Here is a 24,035-nt window from a genome sequence, read left to right on the forward strand (position 1 = left end):
AGCTCACATTAAACCACTGGTCCACTAATCCCTAAATCATTTCCAGTGTCACAGCTTCTCACAGCATTCTTGCATTCTGTAAGTTACTTGCATGCGTTGTGCAAAGGTGGGAGACCTAACATGTAGTTGTATGCGCATGCGTTTTGTTTGAACAGGCCTAGCTTGTGAAACTGCTCTGTATGACTGCAGTGTCATCGTTATTAATCATGCTACCAATTACAGGGTCATCTACAAATTTTATTAGCAGGTATTTTATATATACCTTTGGCATGCATAACAAAAGTGAATCTTTCAGACAATTAATGCTTATTCCTTTGATAAATTAGAACATTTGAAATCAGAAAGAAAACAACCATCTCTCCTTTGCATGGGGGGGTTGGGGCTGGGATAGGGCAAGAAGAGGCAATGTATTAGCATTAAAAAAACCTACTTTGAGCGGAGATCGTACAGACCACAGTGCCCTGAGTATGAATCCAGGCTGCAAAGCAACAGGATCTGCCCTCTAGGGAGCCGTGTTGTCACTAAAATGGCTGAAGGAACTGACACAAAGGCCAGTTGGAAGAAGTACCATCTGCATCTGAGATTGACAGGCAGCCTTTAGGGTCTGTTGCTATCATTTCTGACTCCAGCAGCATTAGGAGTCCAGTTTCATCTTGTGCAGCCTATGGACTCCACACCCTTTCTTAGGCTCCATCTGCACTTTTATATTTGTGAAAATACTTTACGGGTTCCTGAGGATATACAAACAGATTCTACACAATTGTTCAGTTACTTTATGTGGTCATTAAAAGAAGTACAATAGGGAAAAAAATTGATGTTGAAAGGAAATGCGTGTCTTCAATTAAATTCATCCTAGCTTTTTTTTAAAAATGAATGCTTTCCATGGCCTCATTTCAGCAAGGTATTTGATCATGTACATAAATTTAAGCTTGTGAGTCATTCTTTTGAAGTCAATGGGGCTTCTTGTACTTGAGCTGCACAAGTGCGTAAGTACCTTGCTAAATCAGGGCCTATGATACTTAAAGCCCAGTCTCCATCCTTACACCGCTGCAGAGATGCTGTTTCTCAGACCAACTTCTCTTTTATGCCATCTGCTCCAACACGAAAGGAAAGGGGGAGGGAGGAAGCCCATGAACAATGGAGTGATTATTCTCAGTTACAGTGAAATAGATGAACTCCACCTGCTATTTCTGCCGCTTAAACCTTGGCTGACACGGTGCAGCAGTGCACCGTGCACAGCAGACCTCAGCATCCCTCACGCTGCAGGCAGGCGGATCCAGAGGGCCCTTGAGCCAGGCCATTACAGAGCCCACTCTGCCTGCAGCAACGCAGAAGCCAGGAGTTCTAGCAAATGTTATGGAGAGTTTTCAGTAGCAGATCAGTCCTGCGAAAAATTGCTTTTTGGGGGGGGTTTGCTTTTTTTTCTTTCTTCTTTAGTCAGTAGGAGACACCGAGGCTTTCTCCAAAGAGCTCCTCGGGCAGACTCAGAAGCTGAGCAGCCCAGCTCTGCACAACGCCTCCGGAGGCAGTGGGGACCACAGCACACGTTAAGAGCTGAGGCACGTCTCCCTGCCTTTCTGCACCCTTTCCACCTGCTCCTCCCAAGTCTAGTACTTTGGACATAATTTGCAGGTTTCTGTCTAAAAGGTTTCTCTTTCTTTCTTTGTCTTCCTATAGAAAGCAAAATTAACGGAAGTATTTAAGACAGGAAGCCATTATTTCCTTGGAATCAGAGGTTTTGTTTTGGGGGGTTTTTTTTGCAAAAATAAGGTTTTCTTTGTTATGAAGTGTGTTGTGAACTAAACTTTTTTTTTTTTTTTTTTTTTTTTTTTTTTTTTTTTTTTTTTGAGAAAAACATTTTGCAGGGTTGTAACCTGGCTTTACAGATTCTTCAGAAGTAGACAAGACTAGAGTACATCACTTCTTATTTCCCTTCAGAATCTCCAATTACCCCGAATTTGCCTTTAAAAGCATGCATTTTGGCTATCGTAATCAACTCCTTGTATCACACGTATTTCCAATGATCGATTATTTGAAACTGGGAATTTTTATTCCAATACATTGTAAATACAACAGTAGATCTGTGGCCAGATTACAGTTTGGATATGCTAGTCTGCTGAGTGGAGCTGAGACACAAGCAGTAATTATCAATCTTCCATCACTTTCAGTGCTGACGCACAAGTTTTTGCTGCTTCCCTACAGGGCTCTGCTACTTTTTAGCAGCCAGCATTGGACATCTGTCACACATACTGTATGTCATAACAAATAGATCATTACAGAAAAAAATGCAAAGCTATAAATGTAGAAAAGCAGAAAACATTACGATTATTATCCCTGGGTGTTACTATAATACTGTCAGAATAAATCCCAAATACATTTTTATTATTTTCTTTGTGAAACTGACTGTATCATAAAATCTCATTAAAACATGTAAATGTAATACACTCTCTTTTATGGGCTACTTCATATTTTCTGAGTGGCAATACATGCAATACATGGCAGTACATGTAAAACGTGGCAATACATGTGGCCACCAGATTGTCGGGCATGCATTTTTATGACAATGTGGATGGTTCAAAAGCATCAGCTGTGGGCAAATGTTCACTGCAGAAACAGCTATAGTGGTAAAGACGTTGCTGTCCCCAAGCAGTTCATTGCCACTGTCCACCAGAGGTCTTTATGAATAGCATAGAGAGATGTTTGCCAGCAGTGACATCGGCAGAACTGAGCTGGCACTGGGTATGTTGTAGCTGACCTCCTGAGTTCCCATGGAGCCGTATGCTGCTAATTCTGGCAATAGTATCATAAGTCACTTGATAATTGAGGTCGGTTGCAGAGCGCTAGCACTTGTATTCATGTGATTGTTCCCCAGTCATTTAAAACCTAAATAAAAGGCAGGATTTTTTGCTTTTAAAGGAAAAGAGCAAGGAAAAAGTAACCCAGGTGTATGCTAGTAAGAAGATGACTGAGAAACTGTGCCACATTTCTCATGTGTGTATATATATATATATATGCATGTATATATGTGTGCTAATGTGTAATAATTACAGTTTTATAACGTTGGTCTCAACACATTTCAGAATGTATTTTTGGCCATGATATTTTGCTATTTTTTATTATTTCTTGTGAAATACTGTGTTGACCTGTAGCACTAAGGAGGTAAGCCAATACTTTAATTTTTAAACTTGTGGTCTGAACCGAATGCCAGTGGTATATGCAGATTGTGTATAATGTTGTAGCTCATTTGTGTTAACTGGCAATCAGTTTATTTTATTTTAAAAACAGAAATGTAGATAAACCTTGAGTACACTGGGAAGAATTTTTGGTTGGTTTGTTTGTCTGGGTTTTTGCTTAGTAGAAGTTGGGCAGAGTGACTGTCATTGTGAAGGTTTTGACTGAATAAGCCTGTTCGTATAATGTAATTACCACAGACTGAGGTATTTGTTTCTTTCCTGTCAAGAAAATATTGCCCGTTAGGTTGTTTACCATCACTCTACTGAGTGCTAGTTTTCATACAGTTTAATGCAAGCAAGAAATAAAGGCAGGCTAGAAGGGTTGTATTTTGGGAAGCAGTAACTGAAAAAAACCTGAAAGGTCCTTGCATTTAAATGAGTGAACAGGAGCTCCTGGTGCTTTGAAGAGTATCCAGGAGCTCCCAGAGCTCCTGGCTGGAACTGGAAAATACTGAGCATGGGGAAAGTCATGGCATTCATGTATGCAGTGCTGCTGTGGTATGCACTCTAGTATTCAAAGCTTGAAGCAATGTTTACAATTGAAAAGAGTTTAGGAAGGATCTGACGGTTTCCCAAAGTGAGATGAAAGGAACTGGGTCTCTGTGGCCCATCCACTAGATGCCCAGATAGCAGAGGATTCTTCAGCTGAGCCAGATGTGTTGGAAATGTAACACTACCTGTTAGCTGGATGTAGGAGTATAAGAAATATGATAGTTTGTAAAAGTGAGAGTGATCAACTATAGAGTAATTTGCCTGTGATTTTCATCAGATTTCAGTGTGTCTCTGAAAAATCATGTTTTAGTACCAAAAAGAGTTAGGGTTTGAGGAAAGAATCACTGGGTAAACTTTTTATGAACTGCACTTATCTATGAGGTCAAGCTAAATGTTCCGTATGACTTTGTGTTTCTAAGAATCAATGGCTCTCCTTTTCTAGTGTAATTACATTATTGCAGTTTTGATTTAAAGACAGTTTTCCAAGTTAGATGGCATTTTCTGTGAAAGAAACACCTGCAAATTTTTGGTGAATAACTGAGGTTAAGAATCTATGACGATACATACTGCTTTCATGAGAAGTTTGCTTTCAACATAACTGCTTTTATTTCTGGAAGAAAGTATCTGGGGACTTTGCTACTTTTCAATCGAAATACTGCAATTTCTATGTACTTCTTGAGGGTTGCATAGTGGGCTATAAACAGTGCAGAGGACCTTCAGAGTGCTATCCATATGAGAGTGAACTTGATTCATACTGATGAAGAGGGGAAAAATAGAAATCTTTTCAATTGGTTGGCTGTATCACTGTGTTTTTATGTTGTGAATAGCGACATCCGTGGAGCTGCCGTAAGTCCTTTAGATTATATGCATTTGTCTGCAGAAAGAGGATGTTTGTACCTAGTTTCCTGAAGAAAACCTTCTGTAAAAGGTTTATTTTGTGCAAATAAGAGCCCTGCAAGGTGCTAAAATTTTTAAAACTTAGTGGGCTAGATAATTAACATTTTGCCTCATTTGCACCTCTGAAACGTTCCATTTCCATGTCTTGCAGTAAGCATCTTTCTGAAAATGTCAGGCACTGCATAATGGAAGAGTGTTCTAATTTCAGTTCCCTATTAGTAAAACATCTTAATAAAAATAGGTTGCTTCCTGCTATATTTCATTTAGCTGTTGAATACAATGCTAATGTATTCTCATGTACAAAACCCTTAGAAAATATTCTATTCTGCACAGGCAAATTTAGAATTAACAGAAGATGTTTTGTGAATTTCTCTTACTTCATGATTTTTATCCAAAATGCCATGTAAAAGATGGGGACAGCAAATAGCTCTTGTGCTTGCAGCCACAGCTCTGCAGTTAGCTCCTGAGTTCAGCTGTTTACATGGGCTGCTCCAACCAGTGCTGCTGGCTGGGAGGAGGGCAGAGCGTGACCCCCTGCATCCAGCCGCGAGGCTGGGGCTGAGCCCCTCTGCCTGGGGAAGGGATGCCCGAATCTCTGGCATCTTACAGCTTGTACTGCTTGCTGGTGAGGCTGGCTGGCTGGCTGAGCCCTGCAAGATGGCAGAGAAGGAAGAGATGGTGGGGGAATAACGACTGCAGACAGCACTTACTGTGGGGACCTTCAGGCTGACAATTCCCCACCTGGCACAAATTTGCTCCAGGGCTCATCGTTCCACCCGTTTTTCCCTGCTGCTGACTTCGCACTCCCGCCTCTGCCTCCTGCAAAGTGCACATCTGTGCTCTGCCATTCCAGAACCCCAAACAGTGCTGCTGTTCTCAATGGGGTAGACCTAGTTTTGCTGAGGAGTCTGGTCAGCGGCATGCTATAGCTTGCCAATACAACGGAGAAAATGTCTTCATAGGGGCACAGTTATACTACTTTTAGGGGCTAGAGGAACAATAGTATTTTCTGGCTTGGGGAGGAAAGCAGTTGTGAGAACTTTTTTCCTGTGCACCAGGAGTGTGTATTTTCCCACTGTTCTGTAGACCAGGCACTCTGTTTCTTCCTCTTGGCACAATGCCCTGTTTTTTGGTAACAGAACTGAGATATATATATATATAAGGATAGGAGAGAGGCAGTGGGAGAGGGAAGACAAAGTAAACAAAGACAACAGCTTCTCACACTGACAAAATGTCTGGGCATTTTATTCTATTCCTAACCTTCCACTTTATTCCACTCTCACAGCAAAGCAGATCAATGCTTCTAAGAAGCAGACGAGGGTGCGGAGTGTCGTGGCACGTGGCATTGGGCTTCCTTGTCACTCTGTGGATGATGCCTGTGCACGCACAGTCACCACTGCAAACTTGATTAAACTGTTATTATCTGTGGAACAGGGAAGTTTGCTTTAGGCCCCATTGTGCAGAAGCTTTGAGTCTCATTGTGGTAGGTGCCACTGGAGATGTCCATTGGAAGCTGAGTATTATTCACTGTTACAATACCTACCCAGCTTTTTTTGCTGTTCCTGTCTAGGTAGTTATCAGTATTCTGAGATTTGCTTACAAAGTGACAACAACATCAAAAGTAACTTAAATCTTTTCTGGATACGTTGTTCATGTTGAACAGCTGGACCCAGAGGGTGGTGATCCGTGGCATGAAGTCTAGTTGGAGGCCAGTAACTAGCGGTGTACCTCAGGGGTCAATACTGGGTCCAGTCCTTTTCAACATCTTCATTAATGATCTGGATGATTGGGCAGAGTGTACCCTCAGCAAGTTTGCAGATGACACAAAACTGGGAGGGGTGGCTGATTCACCAGAGGGTCGTGCTGCCATCCAGAGGGACCTCGACAGGCTGGAGAAATGGGCTGACAGCAACCTCATGAAGTTCAGCAAGGGGAAGTGCAAAGTCCTGCACCTGCAAGGATCAGTCCCAGGCACCACTATATGCTGGGGGCCACCCAGCTGGAAAGCAGCTTTGCAGAAAAGGACCTGGTGGTCCTGGTGGACACCGAGTTGAGCATGGGCCACCCACACGCTCCTGTGGCAAAGCAAGCTAACTGTATCCTGGGCTGCATTAGGAGGATTGCTGCCAGTAGGTCAAGGGAAGTGATCCTTCCCCTCGACTCAGCACTGGTGAGGCGACACCTGGAGCGCTGGGTCCAGTTCTGGTCTCCCTAGTACAAAAGAGACAGGGACATAGTTAAGAGAGTCCAGCAAAGGGGCACTAAGATGATGAAGGCACTGGAGCATGCGTCTCAAATAAGCAGAGGCTGAGAAAGCTGGGACTGTTCAGCCTGGAGAAAAGACTTAGGGGGGGGATGTCATCAATGTGCACAAATACCTGAGGGGAGGGTGCAAAAAGCCAGACTCCTTTTCAGTGGTATCCAGTGACAGGACAAGAGGCAATGGGCACAAGCTGTAACACAGGAGGTTCCATCCGAACATCAGGAAACATGTTTCCACTCTGAGGGTCACTGAGCATCGGCCAGGTTGCCCAGGGAGGTTGTGGAGTTTCCATCCTTGGAGATATTCAAAAGCTGTCTGGACACAGTCCTGGGAAACTGGCCCTGGGTGGCCCAGGGGTGTTGGACCAGGCAACCTCCAGAGGTCCCTTCCAACCTCAACCGTTCTGTTATTCTGTGACTAAAGTACAATTTTACAATTGACAAGTCATTTCCAGTTTATGATACTTGAATATGCAGCAACTTTAATTTATTGAGAGCAGCAAAAGACAGACAGGTAACTGGTTGGTGGGAATGGACTTCTAATGGCAGTATGAAATGTGCAGTTAGAACAGCAATGGGAATGCATCACTGTGTGATGAACATTAGAGATAAAAGCCCTTTTTTATCTTCAGCCAAAAGAGGTTTTCCTTTCGTCTTAAGCAGTAGCTGCATTTCTCAGGAGAAACTTGCCATCCATCTCCCTTACTCCACAGCATAGTCCTTTACAGAAGTGTGGGAGCTCTCCTGGATGAGTGCAGTGGCAAGCAGGCCTATGCCCTTCCCAATATATCAGTCTTTGATGGAGGCAGTCGTACAGGCTTGTTGCTTGGGAAGTATGGGCTGAGCTTTTCAGCTCCTCACGTTTCCTGCTCATCTGCAACGTGCCTTAGTAACATATCCCATCTCCTCTTTCACCATGTATAGCACTGACAGGGCAGTGAAAACTCTATGCAAGCCTTCCACTTCACTTTAATAGAATTTTTGTGGGGTATGCATCGAGACTTAAACCTTTCTTCACGTCTGATAAGACTCACTGCAAGACGTGAAATAAAAACAAAATTTATGTGCTGTTTCTCTGCATCAGCGTTGAATATAAACCCATAGACTATAGCTTTAGACTAATTAAGTCTCCCTAATGAGTTCCCTTCCTGTTATTGCAGAGCGTGGAAAAATTGCCAGAAATATATACATTTGATTTTCAAAATGGAAAATGGATCTTAAGGACAAAAGCATGCTTACGTTAAGAAATGATAATAGTAATTTAACTTAGAAACCTCTGGTTTAGCCTTGCTGGAACACAGGCTAGCCTCTTAAAAGCTGCATTTATTTGTTTGTGGCTGTAATTCAGAGTGGAACTCAAAAACCAGAAAGACTTTGCTCAAACAATTTATTTTGGGCTGGGCTCTAAGTCACCAAATTTCAGAACAAAGGGAATCTTTATCTCAAAGTTTATAAACTCCTGGAAGTTAATCTTATAACACAAAGCCTGTCAAATGCTTAACTATCATCACTATCGCAACACTATAATATTTTAGTTAGATGTTTATCATGGCATAGCTTTAATGAAAATACAGTGCTGTTTAAAATCACAGACCTCTGCGTTTACTCATATGAGATGAAGTGATGCAAGTACACACATACACAGAATTTTGGTGGGGTTTTTTTGTGTCAGACGTATAACAACATACTTGTACAGTACTCAAGAGAAGACTTCTAATAAAACAGACATTCAAAGCACACTGAATAATTAAAAAAACATTTTATATGCAGTACATTTTTGTCATGTCATATTTAAAGGTATTACTTGGCTTCAGAAGTGCTTGGATTTGCCAGTTGTTACCTTCATGGTTTACTCTGATTGCAATTGCTGCGTTGCAACCTAATACGAGAGGCCATTTGTAATGCCTTAGGTTCTCATATTCCTCATTTCTGATTAAGCCTTTCTGGCCTCATCACATAGAAAAATATATTTTTTTAAATTTTTTATTTCCCATGATGAATATATCAGTATGTTGGTGTGTTTAGTCACAAATTTTTACTGATGACTGAATAAATGAGACTTTGGGATGGCCCCATTTAAAGTGGTTGGAGCAAATTCACAAATCAAAGGAGATAGAACCGGCCTTTTATGGCTTGAACAGGCTGGGTTTTCTTCACAACTCTTACATAGGTTTCTACAGATCCTTTATATATTTCACAGAAATATTTCAAAGTAAAAAGTTTCATATCTTTCCTTAACATAGTATGAGAGCTGAGCTAAAAGGACACAGATATTTTATTTCAGATTTGTATGCTCTGCTTTAATCTAGTGCCCTTTAAAGTATAACCCATGATAGAAGGTTACCAGATTGTCTCCTGCTTTCATTGCCGTGTACACTATTCTTTTTTTTTTTTTTTTTTTTAAATAAAATACATGTTTCATTTTAACAACATTTATGAGCATTGTAATTTTTTTAGGGCTGAATCCTGAAAGATGCTGACGACCAATATTTCCCATATTTTTCAGTGAACATAAGTGTCTTCTCTGACATTCTCAGAAGTCTGATCTTTATACTGGTATATAGCAGATGGACATGACAGAGGGTGAGCTTTGGCAGCACTGTAAGGCAGATATCAGCTTTACTATGACCATCTCCAAGGGAGAGACAAGCACTCCAACAGAACTTCAAGCTGCTACTTCCCATTTATTTTGGGGGTCCTTTTTTTAGGTGCCTGTTACTGTGGTATTTCTAACAGTGACAGGTAAATGATCAGTTGCTCAAAATACTACTGTTGTCTTACTTGAATATTTGTAAAGTATTATGTATTTATATAGTTTGCTTGAGTGTTTGTACTTTTTTCAGTTAAACTGAATTACTGCTCTTAGTTTGACAACATTAATATTGTACAGTACTAAGAAAGTGTCGTGGTTTAACCCCAGCCAGCAGCTAAGCACCACGCAGCCGCTCACTCACTCCCCCTCACCCAATGGGATGGGGGAGAAAATCGGGAAAAGAAGTAAAATTCGTGGGTTGAGATAAGAACAGTTTAGTAGAACAGAAAAGAAGAAACTAATAATGATAATGATAACACTAATAAAATGACAACAGTAATAATAAAAGGATTGGAATGTACAAATGATGCGCAGTGCAATTGCTCACCACCCGCTGACCGGCACCCAGCTAGTCCCCGAGCGGCGATTCCCCGCCCCCACTCCCCAGTTCCTATACTAGATGTGACGTCCCATGGTATGGAATACCCCTTTGGCCAGTTTGGGTCAGCTGCCCTGGCTGTGTCCTGTGCCAACTTCTTGTGCCCCTCCAGCTTTCTCGCTGGCTGGGCATGAGAAGCTGAAAAATCCTTGACTTTAGACTAAACACTACTTAGCAACAACTGAAAACATCGGTGTGTTATCAACATTCTTCGCATACTGAACTCAAAACATAGCACTGTACCAGCTACTAGAAAGACAGTTAACTCTATCCCAGCTGAAACCAGGACAGTATGTCTAAAAAAATTTGTATGCAGGCCATTATTTTGATTCAAGAATAAATATAATGGTTCTTTCTGACTGAAATAAATGAAGAAGCAGTGTATTTTATATGGAATTCATCACAGACTTTGAATAAGTAGGAAATTCTAATGCAAAATAATTCTGGAATGAGACTGCAAAATTTTAAAGACTGGAAATTAAAAATTACTGTAGTGTCATGGATCTCTGTGAATAAAAGAAATGTGAAATCTTTTTCTATTAACTTTTTTTTCCAGAAATATCATTAGAAACATTTCTTTGAAATGCATAAAACTAATTGTATGTGTATTCTGACTTTTATGCGTGAAAACTCCACTGCTTCCACAAAAGCTGTGCTTAAGATATAAATCAGAATCTGTGTGTATTTTCAAAAAGGTATAAACTTGAACAACTCAATTCTCTTTTCTAGGAACAGTTCATAAGGTGAGATGAGAGTTGATGGAATATCCTTACAAAAATCATGTGCAGCAACTCCTATGGAATCTAGAAACTGTGTAGGAAATGTTGGGAACGTAACAAGCATCTGTGCATTTCAGTTTTGTTAAGTTAAAGACTTTTCCTTAATTTTTGTCCCTCGCTGACTACTATAAAGAAAAAAAAATATAAGGCTCTTGCAAATGTAAAATATTGTTCATTTTTAAATGCTTCTGGTTCAGATGTGTTGCTCAGTTAACCTGAAACAGCTTTGGGAGCCTTCATGCAAAGGACAACATTTATGTAAAACCTAAGAGGATGCAAAAATTGGGCAGATAGTGAAAAATGAGTAATGACTACTCGTTTTCTGTTTTAATACTAGGTTTTATTTGAACAACTGGTAGGGAATAAATTGCTATATAACTTCTTTTTTTCATCACTTTTTAGGTCTAACTGTGCTGAGAATATCCGGAAACACATCTTACATACAGGAAAGCATGAAGGAGTAAAAATGTATAACTGTCCTAAGTGTAACTATGGAACCAATATCCCTGTGGAGTTTCGTAACCACTTGAAAGAACTACACCCAGACATTGAAAATCCTGATCTGGCATACTTGCATGCTGGTAAGGTCATTCTTCCCTTTGCTTACAAATTCTTTTCTTTTCTATATGAGCATGCTTAAAGGATTGCAATAAGAAAGCTAGCTGTTATGTTATTATCATTTATTCTGAAGAAGAACATGATTTTAAAATGGGCTTAGTCCTCTTGAAGCTTTCACAAGGGGTGAAGGTTATGCATTAAGCACTGAAATCCATTCATGTTTCACAAGCAAAGCTTGCAGTTCAATACATAAACCTCAGAAGTGCGTGCTATTTAGATGCCTCGTTTTGAAATCTAGTTGAACTTTTATAGAGAAATAATTTTTTAACATTTGTATTAAGTCCCTCTGCCCACCCTATTCCCCCAAGAACAGAAAAACAAAATTCCTTTGGAAATACAGTCAAATTAATGTACCGCTTTAAAAATTTTTAGATTTCATTACAAAGAAGCAGGCAGTGTTAAACATTAAAAGATAGAATAGCGGAGATCAATCAATAACTTACATGTATATTTTGAGGCTTTACATTAGAGAGCGCACATATGGAAGTCACTGAAGGAATGCAAAACAAAAACATTGCTTTGGAAACAGGGATTAAAAGAAAAAAGTTGGGGTGTTTCCTGTTTAGGAACAAAATTTTCTTATTTTAGAGATTCTACAGTTGAGAATAGAAGGCAGAAGTTTAATGGGAGCATCAAGTTAGGAGAAAAATAAGAGTTCAATGGCAAGAGGTTAGGAGAAATAATATAAAATTAGGCTGAGCTTGAATGAAATGTGATCTTAACTCAGGAGAGGCAGATAACTTAGACATCACTGGGCGGGAAGACAAGTCAGAGCAGTGGGAAAAAAAGAACAGATGGCGAGAAGAAAGAGTTGGGGAATCCAGAGGAGGAAGCTACGTGGGCCAAATTCTCCCTAAGATGCAAATTAATCTTCTATCAGAGTACTACTATTAGTACTGCTGTGTCAGATTTGAATCTTCTTCTGTAAGGAATTGATCTCATAATTTTTGAGGTCCTCATACTGGTAAAAAAACAGGACCCAGAGAGCTTTCATTCAGCTCTGTGCAGTGTGTACACTCAAGTTATTTTAAAACCTCTCAGTCTTCTCAAAATGACTGCTTGCTTTCCTGACTAGAGGCAGTGTATTATTTGTACCATATATTTCTATTTGCCAAGTATTCCACTTCATTTTGGAACCAATCATCATGTCATGTCAGCATATGGTGGATAATATCTGGATGTGCAAACAAAATGCCAGTTGGCGGAATACCAATTTCAAAATAGGTCAGAAAACTGATCACATTTCACCATAGTTCTCACTAAACTGAATGAATATTCAACTCAGAGCTTAAATCCAGACACTGTTGGACTTTTACTACAATAATCCCATGTAAAATAATATGAAAAATTAAAATGCTTTCAATAGACAGATATACAGACACAACACAGCTATAACACTGGTAGAATCACTAACATTTTTCCAAAATTACAAAATCTGTGTAAATTTTCACGTTACTTGTTCAAGACTATATCTAGGTAAATGAATTGCTCATTCCAGAATGCTGTGGTTAAAACTATTCAACTTGCTTGTCTTGGCAACATGGGAAAACTGTCATCAATGTGTTGTATACTAACGATATTTATTTTCTATACATTCATTCTTATACTATAGAAATCCCCTTGCACTAAACAGGGTACTGTACAAACATATTAGTACTAGCAAGAACTGGTTGTCACTTAATTATTGCCAGTCTAGCCTGGTATTGGTATGCAACAAAAGCATTGAAATATTGTTTGCATAATCCCATCACTAAAAGGGCAATACTATATTTTCCTTTCAGAAAGAAACACTGTTAAAGCAGGACCTAGGTGGTAATTGTGCATTCACATCAGAGTTGAATTAAAGGGGGTTTCATTTCTTCTTTTCCATCCATTTCTGACGGCTGGACACCTGAGAGTTAAAGGTTTTAGAGAAGATTTTTAGAAGAATGAGGGGATAACTCCCGTGCCCTGGCTAACATCCCCTATAAAAATAAGATTTGTTCTATGTCTGGTTCACGGTTACTGATTACTTATTGGTCATTGGCTGCACCCACAGAGAATCCACAACATGACATAGAACCTTTTAGGATGATAGGGGTATGAAAGTGTCATACAAGATCGATTTTTTTTTTTTTTTTTTTTTTTTTTAAACCTTAAATATATTTGTCTGTCTTTTCTGTTCTAATATTGCTTTGTAACAAGCAAGCCAGCCCCTTTGCTTCTTTAAGCAGAATAGAAATAGAGTCTTATCCCTGGCAAAGAGACAGACACCAACTCCAGCCACTTCGCAGGACCAGTCAGAAACTCCTTCACCACAACCCACCAAGAATAGAGCTGTGGGGTACCTTTAGGGTGTGGCTGGGAGTAGGAATCAAATCTGTTTCTCATCTGTGAAATTAAGATTATCAGTTGGATTTCTAATTCAAAGTTAATGCTCTTTATAACATAATGCTCTAATACTAATTTCTGTTTAGTTTTCTTTGGCAACTACTATACTGCTTTATGGGGTCAGCGGCAGTAAGGAGCTTGAAGAAGCTGCATTTCTAAGGGAGAGGCTGTGGAAGGTGGAAGGTAGAACTGGTTAGCTTCTACATGAGTAAGGATGATACTGTAATTGATAGGTGATGGCACTTTCTGTTCTGCATCTTTGAAATGCTGTATAATGTGAGGAATTGATACATCGAAATGCCAGAAAACCAGGTCTTCAGACTTCCTTTCCTCTTTTTGCTATAGGCTCTGTCATAGGGGGAGATACTTAACTATACAACTGTATCCCTTATAAACCTTATGAAGTCCATTATATATTTTAAAACAATAACAACCTAGAGAATACTTTTGTCTTTAACTTTTAAGATGTACTGCATTTGAACAGCAGGCCTTTAATGCACACAAAACAACAGAGAGATATATGCATCTACACATAAAATTATGGATTGAATTTGCTAGATTACATTTCAAATACTAATTTACACATTTAACCTCTTTTTTTTATACAAATCATCAAATCTGTTTGTGGATTGTTCTGTAAGAGCTTTATGCCTGTTTCTTGATATTCTCTGACTCATTTTTTCAAGGTCTGTGTTGAAATCAAAATTTTGTTTAAAAAAAAAGCCAGAAATCCAGTGATTGTTGATTATCCACAATATTCATTTATTTTCTTTTAAAAAATCACATTTAAGATACCAATAGATTTTATAGCTGTTCTAGAACAGAAGTGGGCTTACTAGTAAGCTCAGGAATCCTGCAGTTAATGTTTTAGTCATGGAAATTTGGTTCCAATGGAAGCTATTTGTATTATTCTTGTTATCAATGCGCAAATCTGAAAATTTGTCATTACAAATGGAAAATTAATACAATAAGTGAGTGAATTGTCCTATCATGTTGATGACTATCTTTTTAGTGATTATTTTATATTTTTAAAAAAAAAAAAGATATTATTTGATAAAGAAAATTCTTCCCACTGTGGACTTGTGTGTATGGCAAGTCTCAAAGCAAGCTGAAGAAATCTTTGGATTGATTCTTGTATGCATTACATTTCCAAGAGTCTTGGATATGTTTTTTCTTCCAACTGACGCTACATCTCAATACTGAGTTGAACTGAACCTGAATACTTTGGTAAGTGGGACAGGGAAGGGGCCTGTACCTGTGGTAGAACTTGAAAGGATAAGTACTCCAGCTGTCTTAGTGCTTTGTCTGCTTTGGAGCAGCATCACTTCGTAGTGATAATTTCAGTATGAACTAAATGTTTATCATTTAAAAGCTCTTGTCTTATAAACATTATGATACTATTATGATGCATTATTTATATCCAAAGAGCGTAATATCTATGGCTTGACATCTCCATTATTCTAATAGCCACAGAGACCATGGCATCTCACTGTGTGCATAGTAGTCTTCTGTGGATACTAAGCAGGCCATAAGGCAAAAAACTCTTCAGAGAGAAGAGGAGCAGTTTGCTCGCTGTTGTTTTTTGTGATCATGTTGAAAGTTGTGAGATGATACTGTTTTTTTCTGTATCTTTATTTCTGTGCTGCACTGTTAAAAGTGAACATGATCTCCTCGAATGAGTTCTACTCTAGGAAATCAGAATAACCCAGTTTTTCACTCAGTGACTGATTTAGTGGGTTTGCCGTCTGTCTGAGTTTCCCTATGTGCAAAATAGGTGCAACACCTACATAGTTCAAGTCACAAAGCTTTTGCTTGAAAATGGCTTCACAATAGTCAACTATGTGATTAGGGAACTGCTTAAGACATTGGAACAGAAAATTTGGAGATGTTTCACTTAATGTAGAATTAGCAGTCATACAAAATCTTTTTTGAAAGTCTTTTCTTTTAAAAAAAAATAAATCAGGGAATCAGATTAAATAAATCAGATCAATTCACTGTACTTTTTGGTAAGTCTGTTTTTTCTTTGAAAGTGATACTATGCTTGCAAAGCACTCAAGTTATCCAGCATGCTCGGAGAGAGTCTGCCACCCTGGGCCCTGTGAGTAGGAGTGGAGGATTGCTTTCTCTTAGGGATCCTGACAGAACTAAAAGCGTGAGCCGCTTCCCCTCGCTGCACAGACGTGTTTTGGGGAATGCTTGGAAGTACAGCTTTGTGTGCCTGTGCCTCTGTGAAAATTATAGGTGCCTCTGGGGTTGGGCATCCACAGAACAAAGATCGTGACGATCATGTTTTGGCAGTTGGCTGCCTACGTGGTGATTGAACGCTTAGTGCTCTTGAAGAGTTACATAATTCATGACCAAAATGATAGATAGGTACTTGATTATAGTGTATGAGTTGCTTCACAGGGAGAAAATACCAGACATGAGCTACTCTTAATCTAGCTGAGAAAAGCCTAAGAAACATCAGTTACTGAAAGTGTAGTCAGACAAATTGAAACGAGAAACAAGGTGCAAACACTTAAATATGAGGTCGATTAAGCTCTGGCAGCTACTAGCAAAAGAAATTATCCCTGTTGCGTTCCTTTGAGCCTTGAGAAGACCAGATGTCTTTCTGGAAGATAGGTTTTAGGAGGACCCAAGGTTGCTGGGTTCACTGCAAAACTAATTAAGTGTTATTTCAGGGGCTTTGATATACCAGAAGTCAGAATATTATCTAATAGTCCTTTCTGGTCTTAAATCTTAAAACAGTGTTAATCTACAGCCTGTTGATAAGGGCTGTGTTTGTGAATCTAAAGTGCTTAGGTGTTGTGATAGCAAAGGTACAGCTGAGGAGACATGCAAGTCCCCCAAAGTGTTCTTCCTCATAGAGATGACATTCCCATCATCGGTGCTAAATTCTTACTCTCTTTGAGCCTGAAGTACCTGAGTAGAGATACACTTGCCTAAAATAAGTTTCTTTCTGGTATGTCATTAAATCCTTAATAAAATACATTGGAACATACATTTATTTATTTAAGGTGTTTGAAGAATCCTTATGAATTCTGCTCTTTTGGTTGGCACTTTCCTTACTGTGTTATTGGCTTCTGAGATCTGAAATCAATGAAAAGACAGTTCAATTAATCATCTGTTCACTAAACCAGGCCTACATCCTGCTCTTTTCTTGTTTAGATTAGGGGAACAGAGTTAGGGGATGTTTTAGTTCTTTCCAGAGAGCAATAAAAATGAGAAAAGTTTACTGCAAGGTCTCTTTTACGCATGTTTGAAAAATATTTTTCCAAATTTTAAGTGCACTTTTCGAAAGGCTGTGATCTCCACACGTTTCTCTTTCAGTTTCTTTAGCTTTCGAGAAACAAGGCTGTACTAGCAACCCGCAACATGATTACATCATCAACAAAGGACAAAATTGTGATCCTATCAGTTGTAACAGTTGCAATATTCATGAATGGAATTCTGAAAGTTCAAATAGTTAATCCCAAATAAAATTGTGATCTTTATCCCACTTGACAGCTACATTTATCAAATTATTAAGAGAAAAAATTGATTGCTAAAAGTTATGGTGTGATCTATTATGTGATTTTTATCAAGGTATAACTGTATTACCAAGTGGAAACTGCAGACTTATTCAGAATGTGAATTGGACACACATAACCTGATAATATAGCAATTATACTACTATCCTAGTGCTTTTCTACTTCTAAATTTTTCTTTTTTTTCTTATCCTTTCTTTTGCATCTTCTGACTCTTTAATAGAAAATATAAAGTTGGAAAAACTGAGGAAAAATGAAATAATAAAAACCTGTTTGCTCTTATACTCTCTGAATTCATCAAGCTACAAAAATATAAAATCAGTGAATGCTATTTATCAATGACATAATGGAAATAAAAGTCAGTTGAGTACCTATGGAAACTTGTAATTCATACCTTAAGTAAAGCCTCCAAAGAATGGATATAGTTTTGTTTGCAAGCATATTTAACTTTTTTCTTGGAATAGTTATGTTCTTAGTCTTTATCACTGTTTAAATAAAATACTTTAAATGCTGTAATTTGAAACAATATTAAAAATCTGTCATTGCTAGATATAGCAGAATATTGCTTGCTTTTCTAGTCAGATAAAACATTATTTTTGATGGCTGGTATACTGAAAAAAAAAGGCAGCAGCAGCAGCTCTGCTTCAAACAGGTTTGCTCTTGTCATAGCTATTAGTGCTAGTCTTTCAATAGCATGTCATGTTGATTGGCAGACACTCCTTTTCCTCTTTTGTGAAGAATAATAATTTTAGTGTGTGCTTGAAATAAAAACCTAGTATAAATGATTTTCTGTTTGTAAAGGAGAAAGCTAGGTTCCTTATAACCTATGTAGATTACGTATTATTGTGTTTCAGGAAAAATTAATCTGCGTTTTAAAAAACCCTAAAACCTAAGTCATTTGATTATTTTTATAACTGTCTTCTATTAGAAGGCTTCGTATGCCAAGCAGAGCTTCCATAGCCAGTATCTTTATCTGGGTGGTCTTGAGAGTGGAGTTGGTTCTTTCCAGGTAGCAAGTAAAGTAGGAAAAAAAGAAAAAATTGAGGTCATGAAAGGATTTTTTTTTTTTTTTTTTTTTTTTTCTAGTATGTAGCTTTTGCTACTGCTGTTGAAGAGCTTAGGGATTCCTTTCATAGTCCCTTAGTTGCTTTTCCTGAACAGTCAGCATATATTGCTGCTGAGTGACATGAAAGAAGGTGTTGAAATATTTTGATGCAAATACTACATCATCTAATATGCAAAACCCACCACTATTAATATTAGTTATAGTCTATAAGTGGATGATATCCTCGGGTAAGAGTGAAGGTGTGCTGGTTTTGGCTGGGATACGGTTAATTTTCTTCCTAGTAGCTGGTATGGGGCTGTGTTTTGGATTTGTGCTGAGAACAGTGCTGATAACACAGGGATGTGTTCGCTGTTGCCGAGCAGTGCTTACCCAGAGCCAAGGGCTGTTCTGCTTCTCAGCCCACCCCACCAGCGAGGAGGCTGGGGGGGCACAGGGAGCTGGGAGGGGACACAGCCGGGACAGCTGACCCCGACTGACCCAAGGGATATCCCAGACCGTATGGCGTCATGCTCAGCTTATAGACCTGGGGGAAGAAGGAGGAAGGGGGGACGTTCAGAGTGATGGCGTTTGTCTTCCCAAGTCACCGTTAGGCGTGACGGAGCCCTGCTTTCCTGGAGATGGCTGAACACCTGCCTGCCCATGGGAAGTGGGGAAGGAATTCCTTGTTTTGCTTTGCTTGTGCACGTGGCTTTTGCTTTCCCTATTAAATTGTCTTTATCTCAACCCACGAGTTTTCTCACTTTTACTCTTCTGATTCTCTCCCCCATCCCACCGTGGGGGAGTGAGTGAGCAGCTGCGTGGGGCTTAGTTGCTGGCTGGGTTTAAACCACGACAGAAGGCTATGAATTTCACTAAAGAAAAAATGTTCAGAATATAGTTTTAAAGGAAAAGGAAAATATTGCCTAGACCAAAGTCTGGAGCACCTCTTAATAACTCTGATCAGTACAGGTATAATGTCTGTCATATAGTGCATCAGGTAGTTGGCAGTAAGCTGCAGGGCCAACACACAAGTGGTTTTCATATTGTGTATAGCACCAATGGCATTTGTAGTCCCAATCCTGCATTCTGTTTCAATGCCTTTCTGCCCACGGCCCACTGCTCTGGGGGTTTTCTAGTCATCGTTGCTCCTTTCTGAAAAACTATCCCAGCTTGTCACACAGCAGCTAATTTTTTGTGGGGTGAGTTTTTACTCCTGAGCAGCTTGAATCTCTTTGCCCATGTCTAAACAGTTAATCTGGGTGTTGGCATGTGCCTGCTTTCCTGTCATTCCCTCCCTGTGGTATCCTGGTTTCCAAGGCGGGGAACCATTCAGCTGAGCTGGAAGGGAGCTATGCCACACTGGCCAATACAGAAACGCTCATCAGTTTTGAAATTTTCTGTTGAGCCCTAATGCCCACCTTTCATCTGCCCTCAAAACACCGCTGGATGGGCATCTGCTTTGCAAATTCCTTGCGTTGCGTTGGTAGCCATGTGCCGGATCCCTGCTGGTCTTCACAAAGACTGTTGCCTCTGGAAAGATGTCAGGTTCACCGATGAAAAGAAGGTAATCTTACTCCAAGCTATTATTTCATTACACTAATAGATAAAATATCCTTCATGAAGAACGAGACATATTATTGCCTATTTGGTGCTAAAAATAGGATATCCTAGCATAAAACTTTTAAAGCAAGGCTGAAATATTAAAGTACAGAAGTAGAAGAAAGGCCTTAAAACACGACAGCCATCTAGAAAGACAAAAATATTTAATTCTGCTAGAAAACATATATGCATAATAATGTGGTAAATATAATAATAAAAGGAAATATTAGTATTCAGATATCAACGTATTCAAATTCTGAGAAAAGCACCAAAACCCAGGATATCAGGGTCATCAAGAAAACTTTTCAAACAAACAAAAAAAAAGAAATGAACCTTACAGAAGGAATAAAAAATAAAGTTGTATAGTGCATAGGAGTAATTCAGGTTATTTTTATGTGGAGGTTGTCCTATATTCTGAACATTTAAGTTGCTTTCCTATTAGGAGAAGCTCTTTTAAGAGTAGGTGTCTCAGTGTATCATCCAGGGAAGTTATGCTGGAGTCTTAAGAAATATGAAGACCTTAATTTTTTAAAAATTTTATTATAATAAATGTAAAGTGTAAGATGCAGCTTAAAGAATATGAAAATGTTGATTTTAAATGTGTTGTGAATTTTTCATATATAAAATATAAACCATAACTATTTTATATGATATATTATATAAAATATGATGTATTTATATTATACAAATAAATAATTTTATATTGGTAATATAGAATATGACTAGTTTATATAAATTTTATTTCTATGAAAATATAAGTAATATCTATAACTGAACATAAATAATAAATATCCCAATGATGGCATCCCAATTATGAACAAATCATTTCATTACTTGGAGATTTGAGCTAACAGTACTTCCAAGACCTGGGGGCACTATATTTCAGTATAACCACATAGCAGAGTGTATTTTGCCTACATAATGCCACCAACTCTTGGCCTCTTTCACTGTGGCTGTACATTATTTAGAGGACACTTTAAATTTTCTCTTCCTGTGAGATGCTGCCAACATCTCAACAACCTGCACCGAAAGAGTGTACTCTTGATAAATAACTTAAATGACTAACATTTGTAAAGCTGCTTTGATTTGCTTGCTAGTCATTGTCTGAAGTTTCAATTTTTTAAAAAATTACACAAAAGAATTATTTGCCTGTTACACAAAATTTGGTTACTACACAAACTGGTGCAAATAACAGCAAATAATTCCAGAATCAGAAAAGCGTTGAAACAAATGTGGGTAATGTTAGGTATGGAAGGATTGAATCAAGTGTTAGTTTGTGTGCTTAGTGCTTTCTACTTCGGGTCGTGAGTGAGGAGAAGAGCCCTCAGCAATAATTGCTCCAATGAATCACAAATCATTGGCATTCCATACTGATTTTTAAAATTTCTTTTGGGCTTTCTTTTTGTTTGCTTTCATTGATCCAATGTACGCTGCACTGACTTTCCATTAATTTCTTGATGTGGCATCTTGGATCTTGACCTTTTGTAAGTAGGATGCCTTGTCTGTCTGATACACGTGTTCTTTTGTACTTCTAATTTCTATTTTACTTCCAATAGTTCTTCATAATTTTTCCCATCTTTTCATTTACCAGATCTTTGGTACCTTTCAAATGCTAAATGCTCTCCCATATATCCTTAGTAACCATGCTGGATTTTTCTGTCCTTTTTAATATTTAGGTTTTATTGGATGAATGTAGATTGCACCTTCTCTAACTGTGCCTTAAATAATTGCCACTTAAGGGAATTAAGAAGTACAAGGGAAGGAAAATGCTGACCCATAGACTAAGCAGAAGGAAAAAACGTTCCCACTGGGTCCAATTTCCTAAGAAGGACCATCAGGATAGTGACTAGGACCTGAAATTATGGGCTGAATGACCTCTAAAAAATTATCAGTTCAAAGAGGAGCTTGTCTATAACTGTTTGCACTAAGGGAAATGAAGATAGGTAGAAGTCTCACAGAAGAAAGATTGCTTCGCTTTCTTGGTGAACGTATAAGAGCGTAATATGAAACTATATCTCATATAAATACGTTGTATGCTGACTGTCTATAATTTTTGTATCATGTCAAAAAACCATGGAAGCAGATATCATAGCTCTTAACTCCCAGCAGGCCAGTTAGTGGGGAACCCCTTTTTCTACATGGGAAGATAGAAAGTACATCTTCTGAATTTAAGATATTTTATGCAGGTCTTTGGTTTATTGGAAAGAGTGCATGCTCATCAATATCTAATGTCAAAGAAATGGTTTGTACTAAAGAAACCACTGCAGATTTAATACAGATGTTTTCATTCTCTGAGTCATTACAGTATGACTTTCACATAATATTTTCTGATAGTAAAAAGGGACCTTAAAGTGAGTGCAATTTTCATATAAATTGCGTAGGAACCTGAGCATTAATGAAAACTTTGGGCTTCAGATAGTACAAATCCACATGACTGGATGAAAGGCACTGCTGGTTTAAACGGGCGCACTTCCAGTGGCTGGGGTGTGGGAAGTACAGGAGGTGTCCAACATCCAGAGGCAAAGTTGCTGGGCAGGTTTCTGCAGTGTAATTAAGAGGACTTCTCAGATATTTGAAGGAGAAGATCAGTTACTGTGTGTCACAATCCCTGCTTAAATAACATTTCAGAAACTTAGATTATTGTTGCTGCAAGAGTTTTTCATTAGTGGTTGTTGTACTGTAGCTAAAGGAAAGAGTTGGTTGCTATATAGTGTTTGCAAATATAACGTATAATGTACTTACAAAAAAGGCATTAAGATAACTACCATATCACATGCTAAGCTATGTCCCTACCTCTTATACCTCGCCAAAATGGTACTTCTTAATCAAGTCTAGGAAGTAATAGCAGATAACAGTTCTCAGAACACAGTTTATAGAAGATTTAAAAGAATTGATTGACTTTGAAGTAATAGTATCTAGAGGAAACATAAAATGAAAGCATCTTTTGATAGCAAAAAAAGATAAAACCCTGATTATCTAGTGATCTCAAGAGACATCGGAAGTTTTTAGGCAAACGTTTTCAATTTAACATTGATTTTAGGTTTGGCATATATATCTGAAATTCAGAACTGGGTTTGAAGAATTTGAAGTTAAGGGTTATGAAACAATCAATTGTACATTTAGACAAATAGTTTCAGTAGTTTTTAGAATGCATGAGTAAGGTAAAATTTAAAAGGAGAAGCCATTGTGAAATGCCTGGAGTCCTCACATGTTAGTGCCTGCCACCACCACAAAATGACTGTGGAATAAAGCTACTTCAAGATAATTTAGTTTAGCCTCTTCTGCTAAGGATTTATCTATAAATACTTACTATTCCAATAGTATTCAGTATTATATTATTTGTTGTTGACCCTTTCTGTTGTAATCCACCTTCCTCTGAGCAAATTCAGTCAAAATTGTCAGTAAAATTTGCTGAGCTGCTTGTGCTTTCTTCCACCCGCTCAAGCAAAAATCCTGAAATATGAAGTCAGAGATTTATCAGTGTATGAAAATCATGAAATCTCAGTTATCTGTAATTCAGTACAGCCTTACTTATATTATAGATCAGGTGGGCTAAGACAGCAGGGGAACGCAGTCTTCTATTCTATGTTGTAGTTGTGCGGGATTGTTTGTTGCATATGCCATTTCCTGCAAACCTTTGAGCTGTGGAAGTGACCAACTGATTAAATATATTTCTTGGAATATCTTGAGCTTTCAATTTTAAAACAAAATTATAGAAGCCTAGAATTATAAAATTAACCAAAAATTGAGTATTTTTGTTAAATAAGGCTATTTCCCTATCTAATGGCTGATGTGCAACAAAAAAATTTCTAAGAGAAGAATGGAAGAGAGGCACCAATTGCAGAAAGATTTGGTTATGTTGGGGACACTAGATGACTACTCTATTACACAAAGTGTAAATGAGTTGGTATGTTATGAGTTGGTATAACCAGTATAAGGTTCCTGAAGATCTTGGGAAAACAGAGAGAACTAATGATACTTTGATGGACAGAACAGGACTCCTCATTCTGAAAGTACTTTAA

The 24,035-nt window shown here is 38.4% G+C and overlaps 1 protein-coding gene across 2 annotated transcripts in view; it reads left to right on the forward strand.

Annotated features, from left to right (window-relative positions):
* The window catches only part of ZNF407 (zinc finger protein 407), a 350,474-nt gene that overhangs the window by 237,649 nt on the left and 88,790 nt on the right, over positions 1-24,035 (forward strand). For both annotated transcript variants that reach the window (XM_041122972.1, XM_030011806.2), the window contains exon 8: positions 11,257-11,435. In XM_041122972.1, the coding sequence (XP_040978906.1) occupies positions 11,257-11,435 (179 nt within the window). The remainder of the gene's footprint in view (positions 1-11,256; positions 11,436-24,035) is intronic.

The sequence above is a fragment of the Aquila chrysaetos genome, chromosome 4 (assembly GCF_900496995.4).
Source record: "Aquila chrysaetos chrysaetos chromosome 4, bAquChr1.4, whole genome shotgun sequence".
Taxonomy (NCBI): Eukaryota; Metazoa; Chordata; class Aves; order Accipitriformes; family Accipitridae; genus Aquila; species Aquila chrysaetos.